At 55.2% G+C, this 19,484-nt stretch overlaps 1 protein-coding gene across 5 annotated transcripts in view; it reads left to right on the top strand.

The window, feature by feature from the left end:
* Positions 1 to 19,484, top strand: part of EFCAB6 (EF-hand calcium binding domain 6) — a 231,497-nt gene that overhangs the window by 86,753 nt on the left and 125,260 nt on the right. For all 5 annotated transcript variants that reach the window (XM_089307706.1, XM_070053016.2, XM_070053015.2 and 2 more), the window contains exon 10: positions 6,479 to 6,627. In XM_089307706.1, the coding sequence (XP_089163832.1) occupies positions 6,479 to 6,627 (149 nt within the window). The remainder of the gene's footprint in view (positions 1 to 6,478; positions 6,628 to 19,484) is intronic.

Genomic DNA, 19,484 nt, shown 5'->3' with positions numbered 1-19,484 from the left:
AATGAAAGCCCCGAAGCCCCAAGGAGCCCGATCGGTGTGGCTGTGTGAACGTGGGAGAAGATTCTGCACAGCAGAACCGTGAAAGCGTGAGACAGACGGGCGGAACAGGCGCGACGTGGCCGCCCCCGGGGAGAGCGACGCGCGTGCCGCTGCGTGGGGCGGCCGCTCCTGGACCGGACTCTGCAGACGGAGTCCCACCTGGGCTCCCAGTCCGGCCTCTGCAGACGCACACTCTGGGAGGCCGCCGTGACGGCACGAGCACCTGGTTCCCTGCCACTCGTGGGGGGGCCCTGGGTGGAGCTCCTGGCTTCTGGCTTGGGCCTGGCCCTGCCCCAGCCTCGTGGGCTTCTGGAGAGTGAAGAGTACATAGAAGATCTCTCTCTCTCTCTCTCTCTCTCTCTCCCCCTCTCTCTCTCCCCCTCTCTCTCTCTCTCTCTCACTGTCTCTCTCTGTCTCTTGCTCTCTCTCCCTCTCTCTCTGTCTCTTGCTCTCTCTCCCTCTCTCTCTGTCTCTTGCTCTCTCTCCCTCTCTCTCTGTCTCTTGCTCTGCCTTTCAACTGAATACATACTGTTCTTAATAGACATAGAACAAATTATTAATATACAATATTCAGCAGAAAACTGTTGATAAAGAAAAAACTAGCAGAGCTGGTGTTGCCACAGGGTATTAGAGAGGAGAACACTTTACTGTCTGTTGGTAAACGGGTTAAAAGTTGCTTTGTTTGGTCGTAATTGTTAATGACTTCATTGTTTTCATGAAGACATAACCATTGCAGAAATGCCTGGCTATTAAAAAAGATGTAAGCAATTCTGAAAAGTACAAAGAAAAAAGTAATAAATTATTCATCATCCACCACCCAGCAATAATCAAACGGCAGCACTGGAGTACTTAATTCTAGGCCTTTATTTACCCGTAGAAGGGTGGCTGCATCCACGGGTGGGCGGATACATGGACAGAGATAATTTTATAAGGACAGGATCAAGTCTTTTGAAGAAATAAAACACGGAGTTTAGATTGCTTTGAATTTGCCAGGAGAAGAGGAAGTGCCCCCCCCCCCCCCCCGCATGCTCGGGTGGGGCTGGCGCGGTGTCGGGAGGCGGGCACTCTTTCCGGCTGGCCTGGCCCGGGTTTGAGTGAGCACACCGAGGCGCAGAGCGGCGGAGCCGGAGCCTCGTCTGAGCAGGCCGGGTCACTGGAGCGCCCCGAGTCCTCGCTCAGGCCCGTGAGAGCGGGGCGGGAGGCGGAAGCCGGCTCTGAACCTCCTGGGAATGGCTTCCCCACAGCCGTGCTGGCCCCCCGAGCCGCTGTGAGACGGAGGCAGCTCTGGCCGGCCCCCTGGAGCGGCGGGAATGGGGACGTCTTGAAGGCTCCCACACACGCTGGCCAGCACTTGGGTTTGCCCCGGCCGACCTCCCGCCTCGCCCTGCGCTGTGTGTGGTTGCTGGGCAGGGTGACGTGGCTGCATTCGGTTGGGTTTGCAGGGCTCCGTGGTTCTGCCTGCTTCCCGGTCCCGTGAGTCGCGCGGGCGCACCGCAGCTCAGCTGCACCCGTTTCCCCTTTGCGGAGTTCTGCTTGTGACTTGTTTGCCCGGCTGGACTTCGTTGTCAAGTTCAGCTCCTGGGGGCTTCGGCCCCCTTTCTGCCTCCTCCTGTGCGCCTCTCTTGCTCCTTGGCTGGGGATGCGTCTCGGGGTGCCCTCCCCCTCCCTCCCTCGTGCGAGAAGTGCTTTTCCCGTCCTCTGGCGCTGGGTGTTGCTGGGAAGAACCCGGCTGACCCGGAGTTTTCCTCCCCTTGGAACGGATTTCCTACCAAGTTTGTTCCTCGATCCTTGAACTGAAGACGAGGCTAAGCGGTGCCTGGGCGTGCGGGCTTCCGCAGCGTCTCCCAGACATGTTCTGCTTGCTTTCGGGAGGACTGGCTGTGTCACGCGGCGCCGAAATGCTGCCCCTGTCCCTCCTCCCCACCCCCACCAGGCCTCCAGCCTGCCCCTGTCCCTCCTTCCCCCTACGTGGATGCCTGCACCCTGCCCTTGTCCCTCCTTCCCCCTAGTGGGTGCCTGCACCCTGCCTCATGTCCCTCCTCCCCCTATGTGGGTGCCTGCACCCTGCCTCGTCCCCTCCTCCCCCTCCATGGGTGCCTGCACGCTGCCCCGTCCCCTCCTCCCCCTCCGTGGGTGCCTGCACCCTGCCCCGTCCCCTCCTCCCCCTCCGTGGGTGCCTGCACCCTGCCCCGTCCCCTCCTCCCCCTCCGTGGGTGCCTCCACCCTCCCCGTCCCCTCTCCGTCTGCCCCGCCGGCTGTCGCCCTCTCCCCGCGCTCACGTCTGCCCGCTCCTCTGCTCTCACTGAGTTCGTGGGTTTAACTGGTGCTGTTTCTGCTGTGGGAGTCCTTGCAGTGGTGCGATGTTTGTCATCTGTTTTCTTGGCTCTGAGAACCCCTTCCCGTCTCCTTGGTTGCTTCCTCATTTTCAAGACCTTCTCTCAGTGGATTCTTGCTCTCACTCCGCTCCATTTCATGGCCTGAAATATTTACGAGAAATAGGTGTGTTTTTGTGTGTTTCCTGGCAGACTGAGTTCTCTTTGGTCTGATGTTTCTTTCTGTGTTTTAAAAAGATTTGTTTATTTATTTATTCAAAAGGCAGAGTGACAGAGAGGAGAGAGGAGAGAGAGATCCATCTTTTGTCTGTTGATTCAACTCCCCAGATGTCCACAACCGCCAGGGCTGTTCTAGGCCAAAGCCTGGAGCCCAGTACTCCCTCTGGGGGTTCCACGTGGGTGTCCGGGCCCCACCGCGTGGGCCGTCAGCGCTGCCTTCCCAGATGTGTTAGCAGGAAGCTGGATCGGAAGCAGAGCAGGAGGGACAGGAAGCATGACCTGATAGTGAAGGCGGGCATCGCGAGTGGTGCTTACCCCACGTGCCACCGCCCCCTGCTTCCCCGGGTGCAGAACCGTGACCTTTGTCCTGTGTGGGCCCAGGACGAGCCTCACCGTATACAGGTGACAGCTGTCTGAGCTTCTCGCCGCTCTGTGCCTCTGGCCGCCCCTGGTCTCGTGCTGGTCCGAGCCTCTGTGCACAGCTGCCAGGGTTCTCCGGGAATTACGCCAAGGGGTGTGGCTGCTCACGGGGTCGTAAAGAGCAGGTGCCGTGGCTGCAGCTGGCAGTGCCGGGGGGTCTCCCCCGAGGGAGCTCGTTGCACCCACGCCGGCACCGGGTGTCTCGACTCTCGGGCCTCTGTCTTTCCCCGTGCAGAGGCAGTGGGACCCGCGTCGCCTGCCGTGCTTGGTTCCCTTTTGGCTGATGCAGGGAACAGAATTTTGTATTTTGCAACTGTTGTTTAGAACATTCTTTTTATAAAGGAGAGTCTTTGCCTCCTTTTTTTTTTTTTTTTTTTAATTTGACAGGTAGAGTTATAGACAGATAGAGAGACAGAGAGAAAGGTCTTCCTTCCGTTGGTTCACCCCCCAAGTGGCTGCTATGGCCGGTGCTGCGCCGATCCGAAGCCAGGAGCCAGGTGCTTCTCCTGGTCTCCCATGCAGGTGCAGGGCCCAAGCACTTGGGCCATCCTCCACTGCACTCCCGGGCCACAGCAGAGAGCTGGACTGGAAGAGGAGCAACCGGGACAGAATCCAGCGCCCCGACCGGGACTAGAGCCCGGCACCCATACGGGATGCCGGCACCGCAGGCGGAGGATTAGCCTAGTGAGCCACGGCGCCGGCCCCAGAACATTTTGTTAAAGTAGATCCATGTCTAACAAATTCTCGATGAGTACCTGCTGCGAGCTGAGGTGTGCCTCGTTCTAGGTGCCCCGCAGCTGTAAGACAGACGTGGCTCTGCTCAGGGACAGGGTGCCAAGCGGCAAGCACAGTTGTAAGTGGAAGTGGTTTTCAGGGGGTGACGTAAAAGCACAGGGTCTCCTGGGAGCAAGGAACAGCAGGGACTGCTTTAGACTGGGGATCAGGGAAACGTTTTAGAGGCTCAAGGTGGGGGCCGGCGCTGTGGCGTAGTGGGTAAAGCCGCCGCCTGCCGTGCCGACATCCCACGTGGGTGCTGGTTTGAGTCCTGGCTGCTCCACTTGCCATCCAGCTCCCTGCAGATGGCCTGGGACAGCAGTGGAGGATGGCCCAAGTGCTTGGGCCCCTGCACCCGCATGGGAGACCTGGAAGAAGCTCCTGGCTTTGGCTTGGGCCACCCCGGGCCATTGCGGCCATCCGGAGAGTGAACCAGTGGGTGGAAGCTCCCTCTCCCTATATCTCTCCTTCTCTCTCTGTAACTCTGACTTTCAAATAAACAAATAAATCTTGAAAAGAAAATAGAATCTCAGTGTATACAGATGGAAAATGGGTGCACCTTTTGCGTGTCCAGCAGCAGTCTGACGGCTTACCACATCCTGTGTGGAGGGTCTGGTGTTGGGGTGCAGGGGTGCAGCTGCTGCTGTGACGCTCAGCCCATCCCCCGGTGCTGGTCCAAATCCTGGCTGTTCTGCTTCCGATCCAACCTCCTGCCGATGTGCCTGGGAGGCAGCAGACGCTGGCCCACGTGCTTGGAGCCCCGCCACCCCGTGAGACCCACGTGGGGCTCCTGCTCCTGGCTTTGTCCTGGCCCAGCCTTGACTGTCGCTGCAGCCATTTGGGGGTGAACCAGAGAAGAGACGATCTCTCTCTCTATGTCTCTCCCTCTATCTCTGTTGCTTTGCTTTTCAAATAAATAAATATTTTAAACATAAAATGAAAGATTTATGCAGATTCACGGCGGTTCTCAGGGAGACGTTTTCGTGGCATATTGTTAAATGGAGAGAACATTCGTCAAATCTGAAAATACAGTATGATTCAGTCTGTGTAAGATTGTCACGCACGCTTCTGTGGCCGCGTTGGAAGTTCCTGGGGCACCAGGTACAAAACTGGGTGCTGAGGCTGCCTGGTGTCTGCATTTCCTGTACGTTGCTGAACTGCTTACACTTCAAAAAAAAAAAAAAAAAGTCTCGTGTTCGCTTTATATTCGCTAACAATGACCACGGAGATTCCGGAAGCTGTGCGCCTCTCAGGCAGGATAGCTGCTCCACTCCCACGTTCTTGGGAAGCTCTCGGCGGCCCCAGGAGGGCTGTTTTGGACGCCGGAAGTCGTTCAGATGTTAAGATGGAGTCCTTGCCGCAGTGAGCACACAGAGACCCCGCTCCGTGCCAGGCCCCGCCTCTGTCCGTGTCTCCCGCCAGGCGCTGTGTCACGTGCGGCCCACCTCCCTGGGAGGATGACGGGAACATTTAGCTGCATTTTGGGTTTATTTTAAACAACTTTTTAAAACTCTTGGATCCTTTCTAAGAGGCTTTAGGTTTCTAAATATGTTTAAAGATTTTCTTTGGCCCATTTGGATTTCCAGTAATTCTGTGCACATTAAGGACATTGTAGTCCGTTCATGGTCGGGGGTTCTCGTGGAACTACATGTTCCCCACGTTCCAGCAGCGTCCCCCTTCAAGGTTTTATTTGTTTGTGCTATTTATTTATTTGAGAGGCAGAGAGTGCGAGAGCGCTCATCCACTCGCTGGCTCACTTCCCGTGCACCTGCTGGGGTCCGGGACCCCTGTCCCCGTCCCAGGCCCCCCACGTGCGTGGCCTCAGTACTGGAGCCTTCGCTGCTACCTCCGGGAACCTGGGTGCAGGGGCTGGAGCTGGGGTTGCAGCGGGGGTGGGGGGTCTGAACTGCCAGGCTGAGCGCAGCCTTCGCGGGGTCACCTTTCACACGACTTATTGGGTGCTCTGTCTCCTTTCCAGTTAGCTGGAGACACGGGGTGCAGACGAAGTCGGATGGCTGGAAATATGGGAGAATATTGTTATGACTCAGTAACAGCCAGCAGGAAACCTTTGTCGATAAAACCAGTCTTTACGGTGTTTTTATGCGTCATATGGAAATCAATAGTTAACCTGCTTTACTGCGTTTTAGAAATCCCATAAGCCAGGCTCTTCACACACTTTTTTTTTTTTTAATAATTCCTTCTTTTAAAAAAAACAAAAAGAAATGCCCAGTGAATACCATCTCTGTGCAAACCTTAAATTAATAATCGTCCCTGCTGTCAGAGCTATTTCGGTGTGTGTCAGTGTCTCACCAGCCTTTCTGTCTGATTGGCCTGACTTCATCGGGAGCCACACGGCGTGGGCTCGCGGTGGGGGGGCCGGGAGCGTGGTAAGGAAGATGTGTCGAGCTGGATCCGCCCCGTATTTTAGCTCTGAGATGTGAGGTGGCTCTATCCTCCGTGTGTTCCCCCGAGAAACGTGCCTGCCTGTCAGTTGCGTTGCTGGGCCTGCGCCTGCGCCTGCAGTGGGGTAGAGCTAATCAATTAAACATCTGAGGCTCAGCACCTGCCACCGTCACCTTTTTGATCAGTTTTTGGAGGGGAAACGGGCGGCGGTTTCGGTGGCAGTGACGTGGCCGGCCAGCCTCTGTGAGGCTGGTTCGTGTGGGTGCAGCTCTGCTTCTAATTCGTTGCAGCTTTCCAAGTCCTATGAGAAGATCGAGAAGGCCCTCAGCGCGGGGGACCCCTCGAAAGGCGGCTTCGTGTCTCTGACCTACCTGAAGGTTGTCCTCGACACCTTTGTGCACCACTTACCGAGAAGAGTTTTTATCCAGTTGATGAAGAGGTAAGAATCCCATGGTTTCTTCCGGACGTTTTCCCCCGAACACTGAACGTGAGGCTACGGAGCAGCCTCGTTCATTCTTCATTATTATTGCTTTAGGTGTTTTACTATTGCGCCTTTCAGACACACACACAAGTAGGGAGCACATAGGATGCACCCAGCAGCGTGCCCTGCACCCGGCCTCGAGAGCTCGCCAGGCCGGCCCCGTCCTGGCCTCCCTGCCGCCGAACCAGATGCCGGGGCCGCGCTCCCGCAGGTCCCTCTGAAGGGCAGGAACTCGGTAGAAGACGGTGGGCGTCCGAGTGCGCATCCAGTAGGGCCTCCAGCGAGCTCAGTACGCGCCCAGGCAGCGCTTGGCCGCCGTCCCCGGTGCGTTTATCTGAAGCCAGGGCCCCAGCTCAGGGCCGTCCTCGCGTTCCGTCTGCCACGGCTCCCCTCAGCCCGCGGGCCGCGTGCTTCCCCGTCCACCCGCTCGGCCAGGAGTGTGGACGCCCCGTCACGTGCAGCTTCTCACGCTGTAGACCTGGCTGACCACAACGCGCGGCCACTTACCGTGGCCCCCATCTCCCACCCCTACCTCCTGCCCTAGGGATTTGGTTTTCTTGGTGAGAACACCTCGGGTGGCGCGCACACGGGCGGCTCGCTCTGCTCGCGATGGTGCCCCGGTGGTCGCGCTCGGCCCGTTTCCTCGCGGGGACCGGGTGATGACGCTCAGTGTTCTGTGCCTCGTCTGCGTGTGACCGGCCAGCTCGCGCTCCGTGCACGGCTCTGTACGGGGTGCGGGGAGTATCTCTCCACGTTTCTCCACGTGAGCGGCACCGGCGGTCAGACCGGGCACTCTCCGCTCACCTCTCTGTTGGTGTGGCTTCTGCTCCGGCGGAATCCTGGACGGTGAAGACCCTCCCTCCCCGGCAGTACGTGAAGGCCGGGTGTGCGTCGTCCCGAGCCTTCCCTCGCCGCTTCTACCAAGATGCTGGGGCTCCCTAGCGTCCCCCGAAAGTGAGCAGGGAGTGTTTACTCTCAGAGACTCCCAAGTTTACATGCACCTGGGGGCTTCGGTCCGTGGCAGTTACAGCGCCCATTGTCCAGCCCTGGCCGGTGGGAGCCTGTCCCGGCCGGCTCCCGTGTCCTGTTGAGGTGGCCCGTAGAGTAGCTTTCTGATAGCGCGAGATGTTTCCGGCTCACCTCGTCTGTCTCTGGCCGAGCCCTCGCATCAGCCGTTCCTCCCAGGGTCCCCGGTTCCTTTCAGTAGACGAGGAGTCCGCTCCTTAACCTGCCTCGCTTCTGTCCAGGCAAGGCAGACGGGCTTTTCTCGGGAGCCGGGGTGGAAGCCGACGGAGAGATGGTGCTGTGCGACTCGGGGTACCTGGTCGACACCGTGGGGTTCCCCGGGAAGCAGAGGCACGGGGAGAGTGGAGGGGGAACAGCAGGGGCTGGGACCGTGGGTCTGTGCCAGCCACGTGGCTCCGCTTCCCTTGCCAGACCTGTGTGTCCACAGAGAGAGTCACGTGACCTGCGCGGTGAAGGCAGGGGCAGGCGTTGGCACAGTGGCTGAGACGCCGGCTGGGATGCCCGCGTCCATGGTGGAGCGACCGATTCCAGTCCCAGCTCCACTCCTGGTCCCAGGAGTGCAGGCCCCGGAGGCCGTGGTGAGGGCGCAGGTGACGGGGCTCTGGTCCAGGCTGGCCAGCCCCAGCTCTTCAGCGTTCGGGGAGTAACATGGACAGACAGGAGGGTCAGCCTCTCCTTCTGCCTCTCTTCCCCATCTCCCGGAACCTCCCCTCCCTGGAGCCAGGACTCAAACCCGGGTACCCCGATGTGGGACGCGGGCACCCCAACTGGCGTCCTCACCGGCCACCGCTCTTGGGTGAGCTCCCGGCAGCGCGCGGACCCCCGTCCAGTCGTCCCGTCTCAGCGCCGTGAGGGTGCTTCCGCGGCGGCCGGCCCCTCTGTCGTTCCTTTCCTGTGTCGCTGAGCCGTTCGCCTGCCTGTGTCTTGGTGCAGGTGCCTGCTCCGGCTCCCTGACTCAGGCTGCCCCGCTCCGACGGTTGGTGTCTTTCATGAGTTCTAGAACGTTCTCGCTGCAGCTCTGCTGTTTCCACCCTGCCCGCACTGGCCTTTTTCTGGAGCTCCCGTGTCTGGCCCTTGTCATTCAGCCCGCCAGGTCTGGGGCTTATGCACCCCGTGTGGCTTCCTCCCTGGGGCTGCGTCAGGGCTGTCTCCGCAGGGCCTGCCTTGGCTCGCTGGCTCTCTGCAGTTGGTCTAACTCTCCTCCCAGTCCCGTACCATCCAGAGCCATCCAGCCCCAGCCAGGCTGCCACACCCCCCTCCCCCGACCTGTGTTCAATCTCAGGGCCCCGCGGGCACGCCCTTTGCCGCGCAGGCCTGGCCAAACCCTGGCGCCGTGGGAACAGCTCGACTCTCGCTGCCCCTGACTTGGGCCCTCGCTGCATCTCTGTCCCTTGGCGACAGAGAATCCCTCCGCCTGCAGGTCCACGTCAGGGCCTCCGTGTGGGGGGACCGGGGCTGGGAGGCCCCCTGTGGTATCAGAAGGCTTCTTGATGCGTTAGTGCCCCTGTGGGAAGACACGAGCCGACCCTGTGGGGTGGATAGGACTGCCCGACACGAGTGAGCTGGAGAAAGACACTCCGTCCAGAGAAAGCCAGGGACCCGCTCCTTAGGTCTTGTTTCTGAAAGTCGGGGTGTAAGGCCGGAGTGTCAGTGCTATTGTGAAAATCTATAAAGATTTTACCTGAAAATCTACAGATTAGTTATATACATTTATGGGGCAAAAAGTGCTGCTATGACTGATGAATATGAGTTGGAATAATAAAATTGATCTAATGAGCCGTCTGACACTTCCAAAGATGCTGGTTTGGTTAGGTCAAGATCAGTGTAGAATTACAGGCAGAGAGAGGAGGTCTTCTGTCTGCTGGTTCACTCCCCAGATGGCTGCAATGGCCGGAGCTGCACAGATCTGAAGCCAGGAGCCAGGAGTTTCTTCCAGGTCTCCTACGTGGGTGCAGGGGCCCAAGCACTTGGGCCGTCTTTTACTGCTTTCCCTGGCCACAGCAGAGAGCTGGATTGGGAGAGGAGTAGCTGGGACTAGAACCGGCGCCCATATGGGAGGCCAGTGCCTCAGGCAGAGGCTTAGCCCACTGGGCCACAGCGCTGGCCCCCCTGTGTCTTTAATCTTAAAGGCCACACTGACTGTCTCCCCGTCGTTTGGATCCTGTTCAGCCAATCAGTGGTTGAGCATTTCCTGTGTCCCGGGCACCCTGCTGGACGCCAGAGTTGCACAGGAGAATAAGAAAGGCGTGGACGCTCCCCGCTGTCCCAGAGCTTCACCTGCTGGCCGGGAGACCTGCAGCAGACACACACATACACACACACACGCACACACACGAATGCCCACGACATGTGCAGTGCGGTGTGGTGAGTGCCCCAGAGAGAATCAGCGTGTGGGAGGAGCCGCTTTGGGGGGGGGGGGAGGCAGCACAGGCACAGCACAGGCAGGGCTGTGCCCTGGTGACGCATCCCCGGCCGGGCCACAGCCGGTGCGCCTGGAGTGGAGCTGGTGGGAGGAGGTGCGAGGCGAGGGGGCGGGGAAGGGCCCGGTGAGGAGTTTTCAGGGTGGCTACAGGGCACTGGAGAGGCCTCGGGGCCGCTGCCCCACCGCTGCGGGGGTCCTGCAGGCCCAGGGGTCTTCATTGCAGGGGCTTCCCTCAGAGTGTGGGTCTAGACGTAGGCTGTGAGGCCAGAGTCCATGCCTTTGTGCAAGTCTTTCCCATTTTTTAAAAAATGTGCTTTTAATTGTAAATTGACAAATTATAGTTTATATATATACCTGATGAAATGCGGTGTTATGATTTCTGAATACAATGTGGAATAATAAAGTCGATCTAATTAGCATATTCGTCTCTTCATTTATCCTTCTCGTTAGGAGAACACTTGACGTTCACCCTTAGTGATTGTGAAACGCGGAGGAGCTCCACTGTTCTCGCTGCACTCAGGTGCTGTGCGCTATACCTCGTCCCTCCTGATCGGGGCGCTGTAGCCGCAGCCCGTCACCGTCCACTTCCAGCCCAGCTCCCCCAGGCGCCCCCCCTCCCCGTAGCCACCGCCCTGCTGCCTTCAGTTGATTTCAGTTCCCTGTGAGAGCAGGCGGCGGCTCTATGCCTGAGTAATTTATTTTATTTTTATTTTTTAAAAAGATTTCATTTATTTGAGAGGAAGAGTTAGAGAGAAGGAGAGGCAGAGAGAAACGTCTTCCATTTGCTGGGTCACTCCCCAAATGGCCACAGCAGCCAGAGCTGGGCCCATCCAAAGCCAGGCAGGAGCCTCCTCCAGGTCTCCCACGTGGGTGCAGGGGCCCAAGCACTTGGGCCACCTCTGCTTTCCCAGGCCACAGCAGAGAGCTGGATGGGAAGAAGAGCAGCCGGGACTTGAACCTGTGTCCATGTGGGATGCTCTTAGCCCACTGTGCATGCTGGCTCTGTGCCTGGCTTATTTCACTTGGCATAACGGTCTCCAGTTCCTCCCGTGTTGTCACAAATGCCCCTTTTCCCTTTTTCAGGCTGTTTAATATTCCACTGTGTGCAGCGGAGTATGCGTATCATGCTTTCTTTTTTTAAAGGATCTTTATTTATTTGAAAGGCAGAGATACAGAGAGAAGGAGAGATAGGAGAGGGCTTCTATCCACTGGCTCACTCCCCAAATGGCCACAACGGCTGGGGCTGGGCCAGGCGGAAGCCAGGAGTCAGGAGCTTCTTCCAGGTCTCCCACGCGGGTGCAGGGGCCCAAGGACTTGGGCCATCTTCTGCTGCTTTCCCAGGCCACAGCAGGGAGCTGGATCAGAAGTGGAGCAGCCGGGACTAGAACTGCTGCCCGTAGGGGACGCTGGCACTGCAGGTGGAGGCTTTACCCGCTCCGCCACAGCGCCGGGCCGTACCATGTTTTCTTTATCCGTTCATCCACTGCTGGACAGTTGGGCTGTTTCCATGACGTGTGCTCCTGTGAGCATGCACACGCGGGCATGGCTTTGACACACTGAGGTCACCCTTTTGGGTAATGACCAGGAGCGCGACTGCCACGCCACAGGTCGATTCTCGGCGCCGCCCGAGGAGCCTCCCTCCGTGGCTGCTCCCACGCGGCTCCCTTCCCCGATCCTGGCCGTCACTGTGACCAGTCATCTTCACTTTTTTTCCCCCGTTTATCTGTTGGCCGTTCGTGTGTCTTCTTTTGAGAGGAGTCTGTCCAGGTCCCCTGGCCATTTTTAAGCCCGGCTGTTGGTTCTCTTTCTGCCGAGTTGTTGCAGTGCCTGGGTTCCCGTGCGTGTGAACTCCTCATCGCAGGGCTGGCCGACAGCCGGCTCCTCCCAGCCTCGTCTCTGCGCCTGCTGGGAGGCCCCTCTGCCGGGCATTGCCCTTCAGCGCCGGTGCGGCCCATTTATCTGTTTCTCATTTGTCTACTTTCGCTTTTGTTGCCCACATTTTCAGGGTCAAATCTAACAATGTCGTTGCCCAGACCAGTGTTGTAGGTTTCTCTTATGTTTTCTTCTAGTAATTTCACGTCTTTAAAAAATGACCGATTGATTGATCAATTGGTTGATCTGAAAGAATCACACAGAGACAGAGAGGGAGAGAGAGAGATCCTCCATCAGCCGGTTTACCCCCCCAGATGTCCGCAATGGCCTGGAGCCCATCCCACCTGCATGCAGAGGCCCAGGCACCTGGGCCATCCTCTGCTGCCCCCAGGGCATGTCCGCAGGGGGCTGGACTGGAACTGGCACCCGGATGGGATGTCGGTGCTGCTGATGGTGGCTCAACCCGCCACAGCACAGCGCTGGCCCCTGTTCCATATCTTACGTTTAAGATTTCTATTCCAGTGGCCCCAGCATCCCCTATAGGTGCCGGTTCAAGTCCTGGCTGCTCCACTTCCGATCCAGCTCCCTGCTAAGGCCTGGGAAAGCAGTAGACAATGGCCCAAGGTCCCCTGCACCCATGTGGGAGACCCAGAGGAAGCTCCTGGCTCCTGGCTTTGACTGGCACAGCTCTGGTCATTGCAGCCATCTGGGGGAGTGAACCAGTGGATAGAAGACCTCTCCCTCCCTCCCTCCCCTCCCCCCTGTTTCTACCTCTCTAACTCTTTCAAATAAATAAATCTTTAAAAATGTGTTTATCCTGTTTTGACTTGAGTTTGGTTGACCTGGCGTGAGATGAGAGCCAAAGCCCACTCTGCTGCGTGCGGCTATCCAGGCTTCCAACTCGATATTGAGAAGAGACTGTGCTTCTCCCAGCGTGAGTGGGTGGCGCCTTTACTGAAAATGGGCTGTCGTGAGGGGTTCACAGCTGGGCTCTCTGGTCTGTGCTGTTGGTCAATGGGTCTATTTTTATGCAAGCGCTGTTTTTATGTGGTTTTAATTTTGAGTATATTATAGTTCAGCTGTGTGTGTGTGGGGTTTTGTTTTTGTTTGTTGGCGAATGATTGCCTTGACTATTTGAGGGTTTTTTTGTGTGTGTGTGTAGGTGTGGTTCTATATGAATTTTAGGATTTTTTGTATTTCTGTGAAAAATGACATGGGGGTTTGGGCAGAGTTTGTGTAGAATCTGTACAGGCTTTGGACCGTGTAGACACTCGACAGTATTTGCCGTTCCGTCCCGTGAGCATGGGACATCTTTCCATTTGTCTGCTCTTCAGTTTCTTTCACTCGTGTTTTATGGTTCTCAGTTTACGTGTGTTTCTCCTCCTCAGCTGCATTCGTTCCTAAGTATTTTAATTTTGGGGTTGCTATTGTAAGTGGGCTACTGTCTTGAGTTCTTTCCCAGGGAGTTTGGTGTTGTGTAGACACGCTGCTGGTTTTGTGTGTGGATTTTCTCAGGGAGTTTGGTGTGTAGACATGCCGCTGGTTTTGTGTGTGGATTTTCCCAGGGAGTTTGGTGTTGTGTAGACATGCCACTGGTTTTGTGTGTGGATTTTCCCAGGGAGTTTGGTGTGTAGACATGCCGCTGGTATTGTGTGTGGATTTTCCCAGGGAGTTTGGTGTTGTGTAGACATGCCACTGGTTTTGTGTGTGGATTTTCCCAGGGAGTTTGGTGTGTAGACATGCCGCTGGTTTTGTGTGTGGATTTTCTCAGGGAGTTTGCTGTGTAGACATGCCGCTGGTTTTGTGTGTGGATTTTCTCAGGGAGTTTGCTGTGTAGACATGCCGCTGGTTTTGTGTGTGGATTTTCTCAGGGAGTTTGCTGTGTAGACATGCCGCTGGTTTTGTGTGTGGATTTTCTCAGGGAGTTTGCTGTGTAGACATGCCGCTGGTTTTGTGTGTGGATTTTCTCAGGGAGTTTGCTGTGTAGACATGCCGCTGGTTTTGTGTGTGGATTTTCTCAGGGAGTTTGCTGTGTAGACATGCCGCTGGTTTTGTGTGTGGATTTTCTCAGGGAGTTTGGTGTGTAGACATGCCGCTGGTTTTGTGTGTGGATTTTCTCAGGGAGTTTGGTGTGTAGACATGCCGCTGGTTTTGTGTGTGGATTTTCTCAGGGAGTTTGGTGTTGTGTAGACATGCCGCTGGTTTTGTGTGTGGATTTTCTCAGGGAGTTTGCTGTGTAGACATGCTGCTGGTATTGTGTGTGGATTTTCCCAGGGAGTTTGGTGTTGTGTAGACATGTCGCTGGTTGTGTGCGTGGATTTGTATCCTGAGGCTTGCTGCGTCCGTCGATGAGCCCTAGCAGCCTGGTGGACCCCTGTGGTTGTGACGTGAACCTGCGTCACTGCCAGCAGTGCACACCTCGCTCCTCTCCTCCCTTCCTGTAGATGCCCTTTTTTCTTTCTGGCACCCATTGCCCTGACGGGGACTTCCAGCGCTGTGCTGAGTGCACGGGATGAGAATGGGCCTCTGTCTTGTTCCAGATATGGGCCGCATTTCAAGTTCTCACCAGTGGGTTTAAGATGACCAGTAGGCGTATCACATTCGGCCTTTGCCGTGTTCAGGGACAGTTCTTCTATAGCTACCTTGTTGAGTGTTTTCTTTTTAAAATTTACTTGAAAAGCAAAAAAAAAAAAAAAAAAACAAACATAGAGCCAGACAAACAGAAAGCGCTCCTATCCACTGGTTCACTCTCCAGATGCCAGCAACGGCCAGGGCTGTGCTGGGCCAGAGGCAGGAGCCGGGAACTCAGTCCAAGTCTCCCACCCGGCTGGCAGGGACCCCGCTGCTTGAACCATCACCTGCTGTCTCCTGTGGTCCACACGGCAGGAAGGTGCCAGCAGGGCCAGAGCCAGGAGCTGAACCCGGGCGTTCTGATGTGGGGCACGGTTCTAAATGGCTTCTTAACTGCTAGGCCAAATACCTGCCCCTATGTGGTGTTTTTGGTTTTTCAATTATGAAAGGATGTTAAATTTAGTCAGTTTTTTTTTTTTTTTTGCATCTAGCAAGATGATCATGTGGTGTTTGGTGTTTGTTCTGTTTCTAGATGACCTTGATGTGATAAATGACCTTGATGTGATGACCTTGATGTGATGGATGACCTTGATGTGATGGATGACTTGTGATGACCTTGATGTGATGATGTCAATGTGATGGATGACCTTGATGTGATAGATGACCTTGAGATTGATGGATGACCTTGATGTGGTGGATGACCTTGACGTGTGTCTGTTGGTCTTAGTTTCACTGATCTGTATTGTTTTTAGTCGCACTTTCATTTATTTCTGCTCCGATATTTACATTTCTTTCCTTCTGTTGAATCTGGGTTTAATTTCTTCTTTGAGGCACAAGGTTAATTTGTTTTTCGAGATCGCTCCTAGCACTTGTTTCGATGCTGCCCACAAGTTTTGGTGTGTTGTTTCCATCTGTCTCCTGCTTTGTTTAAATTTCCCTTTTAGTTTCTCCTCCGCGTCACTGGTTGTTCAGGAGCATGTTGTAAATTTCCGCGTCTGTGAATTTTCTGAATTTCCTGCGTTACTGACTTGGCGTCTCATGCCGCCGTGGTCGGAAGAGGCAGGTCGCCGGGCACAGGTCTTCAGGTTGCCGCGCTCGCTGGGAGCCATCCAGGAAGACAGACCTCTGCGCTCATCCGAAGGTGTGCGTCTGCTGCTGCTGGAAGGAGGGTGCCCCCGTTGTCCGTGTGATTCAAGCCCAGTGCTGCCTCGTTAATCTCTGTCTGATGGCCTGTCCTTCATGACTGTGGGGTGTGGATTGTACATTTCTGTCCTCCTCTCAGACCCTTGCTTGCTCGGGTTAGGTACTGAGGTCTTCAGTATTGGGCGTAAGTGTGTTTACCGGTGTTATGCCCACTTGATCGACTTACCTCTCACATGATTTGATGGAAGTTTCGGTCCCCTGTGCTCTCTGGGTGGAATGTCATTTTCCTTTCCTTGGCGAGGTGAGTCTCAGTCACTCCTCACTGGATGACGTGGCCCATATCCACTCAAGGTGTTTACGGATATGTAACAACTGGCTGCTGACAGTTTGTCGACTGCCTCCCGGTTGTTACGTGGGTGCTTTGTTTGTTCTCGCCTCCCCTTGTGGTCTGGTGAGTCTTTGTAGTGCTGTGCTTTGAGTCCTCGCCAGTTCTGTTGTGTGAACCTGCTGTTAATTCTCGCTTTGTGTTCGGTGAGGCTTGCGGGGAACATCTCCTGCTTACGCCGACCTGTTCCGTACTGATAACAGCTTAGCTTTGCTTTTATTCCTCTCCAGGGTTCTAGCGTTTTTAAAAAGTGTATTGTTTACTTTAAAAATTTAACAATTTTAACATTTTGCCATATTTGCTTCAGATATAGGTAATTTATACAAACACATACGTACTATTTTTTCTTTTTCTTTTATTTCTTTGAAAGGCAGCTGGGGAGGGAGAGGCAGAGAGAGAGAGATCTTCCATCTGCTCTGGTTCACTCCCGAAATGGCCCCAACAGATAGGGCTGGGCCAGAGTGAAACCAGGAGCCGGGAGCTTCCTCCAGGTCTCCCATGTGGGTGCAGGGGCCCAAGGACCTGGGCCGTCTTCTACTGCTTTCCCAGGCCACAGCGGGGAGCTGGATGGGAAGTGGAGCAGCCGGGATATGAGCCGGTGCCCATGTGGGTTGCTGGCATTGCAGCTGAGGGGTCTCACCTGTTATACTGCAATGCCAGCCCCACTGTTTTTTCTTGAAAATGACACTAATATCAGATAACGTGGGACTCATGGCAGGGATCATAAAGTAATAAAGAAGGGTACGTTTTTAAATGGATGGCATAATTCAGTGAGACAGTGCATTTTTAGACTCTGTGAATTTCCACATGTAAGAGAAGACACCTGGTACTTGTCCTTCTGTGTCCAGGTTGGTTCATGAGCATAGTGATACGCCACACTTGGTCCATCCAGTCGTCGGCCGAGGACGTCCATGCTGACGCCACGTCCTTCCTGTTAGGAGCTGGGCTGTGAGAGCCACGGGCCTGCCGGTGTCCTTTATGTGCTGCCTTGGTTTCCTTTGCTGAACCCTCAGAAGGGGGATGCCTGGGCCCTACAGTAGATCCGCTTTGTGTTTTTGGAGGAATCTCCGTACTGTTTTCCATAATGGTAGGGTCCCTTTTCCTCTGTAACCCGGCCAGCACTTGTTGTTTTCCGAGTTTTGGGTGATAGCCGTCTGACTGCAGTGAGGTGGTGCCCACTGTGGTTCTGTGCCGTGGCACGGCGGGTTGAGCCGCCACGCGCATGCCCGTGCCCCACCCTGGAGTGCAGGGTCCCTGCCTCTCTGCTTCCGCCCGGCTCCCCGCTCAGGTATTTCAGCTGCTGCCACCGCGTGGAGACCCGGGTGGAGTCCTCTGCTGCTGGCTTCCGCTGGCTCAGCCCTGGCTGTTGGGGCATTTTGGTGGAGGGATCCACAGATCTCGCCCTTCCTCCCCCATCACTCTTTTAGCAAAATAAATCTTCTTAAAAAGTCATCCAGGCAGTTTTCTGTCCGCACTTGCATTCTTTTGTTTTATGTATGTGTTGAGCATCTATTTTAGCTGGAGTCGTCACTAATAGCCCTGTTGTACCCTCACTAGGGAACCGTTGCTCCCTGCAGCGCCACCCCAGCCGTGGCGCATCGGGGGTGTCCTCTGTATCCCTACAGCAGTGAGCTCTGCGCTTCCAAAGTTCTCATGTTACAAGTCAGGGGCAGGGCTGTTAGCAGTTCCTGTAGGGCAGGCCTAGCAGTGGTAAACTCCCTTGGCTTTTGGTTGGGAAACTTTAATAATTTCTCTCTCTTTCTAGAAAGACAGCTTTCCTGGGTAAAGTCTTCCTGATTGTCAGTTTTCTCCCTCCGGTACTTTGGATATGGCATCCCTCTTGCCTGGCCTGCAGGCATTGGGCCAAGAAATCCCCTGATAGTCATATCCACACCTCTTTGTATGTGATGTGTTTCTTATCTATTACTCCTCTCTTTTATGATTTATCTATTTGAAAGAGTTACAGAGACATGGAGAGAGAGAGAAAGATCTTCCATCCGCTGGTTCAGCCTGCAAGTGGCTGCAGTGGCCGGAGCTGAGCTGATCTGAAGCCAGGAGCTTCTTCCGGGTCTCCCACCTGGGTGCAGGGGCCCAAGGACTTGGGCATCTTCCACTGCTTTCCCAGGCCACAGCAGAGAGCTGGATGGGAAGAGGAGCAGCTGGGACATGAACCGGCACCCATAGGGGATGCCAGTGCTGCAGGCTGGGGCTTTAACCCCTTGTGCTACAGTGCCAGCCCCTGCTCTTGGTTTTTGTCTCGATTTTTGACGGTTTGTTCATGTGTCTTGGTGAACTCCTCTTTGAGTTGAATTTGGGTGGAGATCTCTGTGTGTTCCCTACCTGGATGTTGGCACGTTTCCCCAGATTAGGGGGATTCGCATCTGTTATTTCTTTAAATTTGCTTTTTAGCCCTTTTTCTTCTCCTTGGATTCCTGTATACAGAGATGAGGTCTCCTGATTGTGTTCCATGATCCCTGTGGGCTTCCTCATTTCTCATCTCTTTCGCCCTTCTGATTGGATGACTTCACGTACCACGCCTCAGGCTCTCTGCTTTGTTGAGCGTGGTCAGCCCTGCCATTGGAGCTTTCCGTTGTGTTTTCTGTTCGGTCATTGTATTCTTCATCTCTAGGATTTCTGTTTGTTTGCCTTCTTTTTTTTTTTAGTCTAATTTTTTGGTCAAACTTCTCATTTTGTTCGTGAATTACTTTCCCAATTCCATTTTAATTCTTATCCACATATTCCTGGCGTTCACTGCTCTTGACGAGAATTGTTCTGAATCCTTTACCACTTTATAAATGTCTCCAGGTTCACGGTTGGAGCTTCAAGTTGCTCTCGGGGGTGGCCTGCTTTTCCGAGTGTTTGCAGCCCTTGGGTCCTTGTGCTGGGGTCTGCTCACCTGAGGAGACGCCCACGTTTGCCAGCTTTCCTGGCATTTTGTTCTGGGGATAGACTCTCCCTGTGCAGTCTAGCTTGGCTGGGTCAGGCCTGCTGTAACGACCGTGGGCGGAGCTTGCTTCCAGTTCTCCAGGTGGCCGGGCTGCTGTCTGTGCTCTGAGCTCAGGTGGTGGGAAGTTGGCTGGGCCCCACCATCAGGTCAAGCTGCTGGACAGACACTGCAGGCACCTGCGTGGGCTGGGTTGCAGTACGCACTGGCCGGGGGGCAGTTGGGCAGGGATTCAGAGGGCCCGGGGTTAGGTGGGGCTGTTGATCTGGGTGGACAGGACCTGCCGTTCTGTTCAGAAGAAATGCAGAGCTGAGGTTTGTCACCTTGGAGTAGCTTTCGAGGCTTGGCTGAGCACTATTTATTTTTTATTTTTATTTATTTATTTTATTTATTGAAAGAATTACAGACAAAGGTAGAGAGAGAGAAAGAAAGGTCTTCCATTCGCTGGTTCA

Source organism: Oryctolagus cuniculus, chromosome 11, assembly GCF_051225735.1.
Source record: "Oryctolagus cuniculus isolate XC-2025 breed Fujian yellow rabbit chromosome 11, ASM5122573v1, whole genome shotgun sequence".
Taxonomy (NCBI): Eukaryota; Metazoa; Chordata; class Mammalia; order Lagomorpha; family Leporidae; genus Oryctolagus; species Oryctolagus cuniculus.
The sequence above is the reverse complement of the archived record's forward strand: the minus strand, read 5'-3'. Positions and strand labels throughout refer to the sequence as shown.